This window comes from Phalaenopsis equestris, unplaced genomic scaffold, assembly GCF_001263595.1.
Source record: "Phalaenopsis equestris unplaced genomic scaffold, ASM126359v1 Scaffold001116, whole genome shotgun sequence".
Classification (NCBI taxonomy): domain Eukaryota; kingdom Viridiplantae; phylum Streptophyta; class Magnoliopsida; order Asparagales; family Orchidaceae; genus Phalaenopsis; species Phalaenopsis equestris.
This window is the reverse complement of record NW_018165555.1, coordinates 604,943-606,232: the sequence shown is the minus strand read 5'-3', so window position 1 is coordinate 606,232 and position 1,290 is coordinate 604,943. Positions and strand designations below refer to the sequence as shown.

The 1,290-nt window shown below is 34.1% G+C and overlaps 1 protein-coding gene across 1 annotated transcript in view; it reads right to left on the bottom strand.

The window, feature by feature from the left end:
- Positions 1–1,087, bottom strand: part of LOC110033226 (probable lipoxygenase 8, chloroplastic) — a 14,465-nt gene extending 13,378 nt beyond the window's left edge. Inside the window, exon 1 of the mRNA XM_020737141.1 lies at positions 863–1,087. Within this exon, the coding sequence (XP_020592800.1) occupies positions 863–1,001 (139 nt within the window). The 5' untranslated portion in view covers positions 1,002–1,087. The remainder of the gene's footprint in view (positions 1–862) is intronic.
- Positions 1,088–1,290: the final 203 nt, after the last annotated feature.

Here is a 1,290-nt window from a genome sequence, read left to right as displayed (position 1 = left end):
TATATATATATATATATATATATATTCATTTATTTATATATATCAAGATAGATAGATATGAGGTATGGAATGACTCAAGTTGATATATTTCCAAAAAATTACGATCTTATAAACATTTTAATTTATATATATTGTAAATTAATTGTTCAAGCAAGTTTTATTTGCCAGCTGACAAGTCAAGTCATTGCCAGCTTAGAATTTAGAAGTTTTGTTCGTCAAATTTGACTCCAGAAACATTTTAAGCCAAATGTAGCTTAATGTGTGGCTAATCCCGTCTTATGACCAAAATGTTTGGGTAAGCCATTCACATTAGGATATCATTATCATGCTAATTAATTAGCGTCCCCGCCTAATGAATAATACATCTCAACTTTAGCTCACGTCATATATATATGTGTGGAGAAAAGTTTAAGAGATTCTGATGTATTTTATCATAATTAAGCACAACAATGAGAAAATTGCAAATCATTTGACGAGAAATACAATATAACATTAGCCTTCTTCTTTTTACAGTATTAAAATAAATACTTATAATTATTATACAATAATTAAGCCTAATTAATGAGCTCATGTAGCATTTTTTCTATTTATCTAGAAACACATAATTGCATTGCATCTTTTCAAAGGGCGCGCAAGTCCTAAAAGGCAACTCGTAGCTTAGATCTATAAGCTCCCTGAAATTAAACATACGAGAAAATATTACGTGCGGAGCGAATGATACTGAGTTCAATGATATTATAATGATATTGTGATTGCATTCATTATAAAACAATCAATCATCTTAATCATCTTGAGCAGATACCACACGTAATATTCGCTCTCCTACAGGTTATTAAGATCGTAATATGAAATTTTGACATACCATGATCAAGCTCGGTGCTTACGAACTCCAAATACAGATTTCCGCGAACCAGATCACCGATGCCATCGACCAGGCTCGAGAGGTCGAAGCAGCCCAAGGTTTCTGTAGCCGTTAGCTTCACGGTGGCCACAGCTTTCATGGCCGCTTCTCTGGCTGAACTCAAATCTTCTTCTTCTTCTTCTTCGTCCTTGGCTGCTTTCCTCTTTTTTATGATGAGAGAAGTCAAGATAAAGGGAGTTGTTGGTCTTCTTTAATTTGTGTATGTGTAGTACATATAGAAGGGGTCCAGAGGCTACTGCACATCGCGTAGATTTAATTTATGTGCGGCAGGTTTGGTTGGACTGTCGCGTAAATTGGTTGATTGTTTTGGGGTATTTAAATAAATTCCACTCAATTACTACAGATATATATATGCCATCTTGGCCATT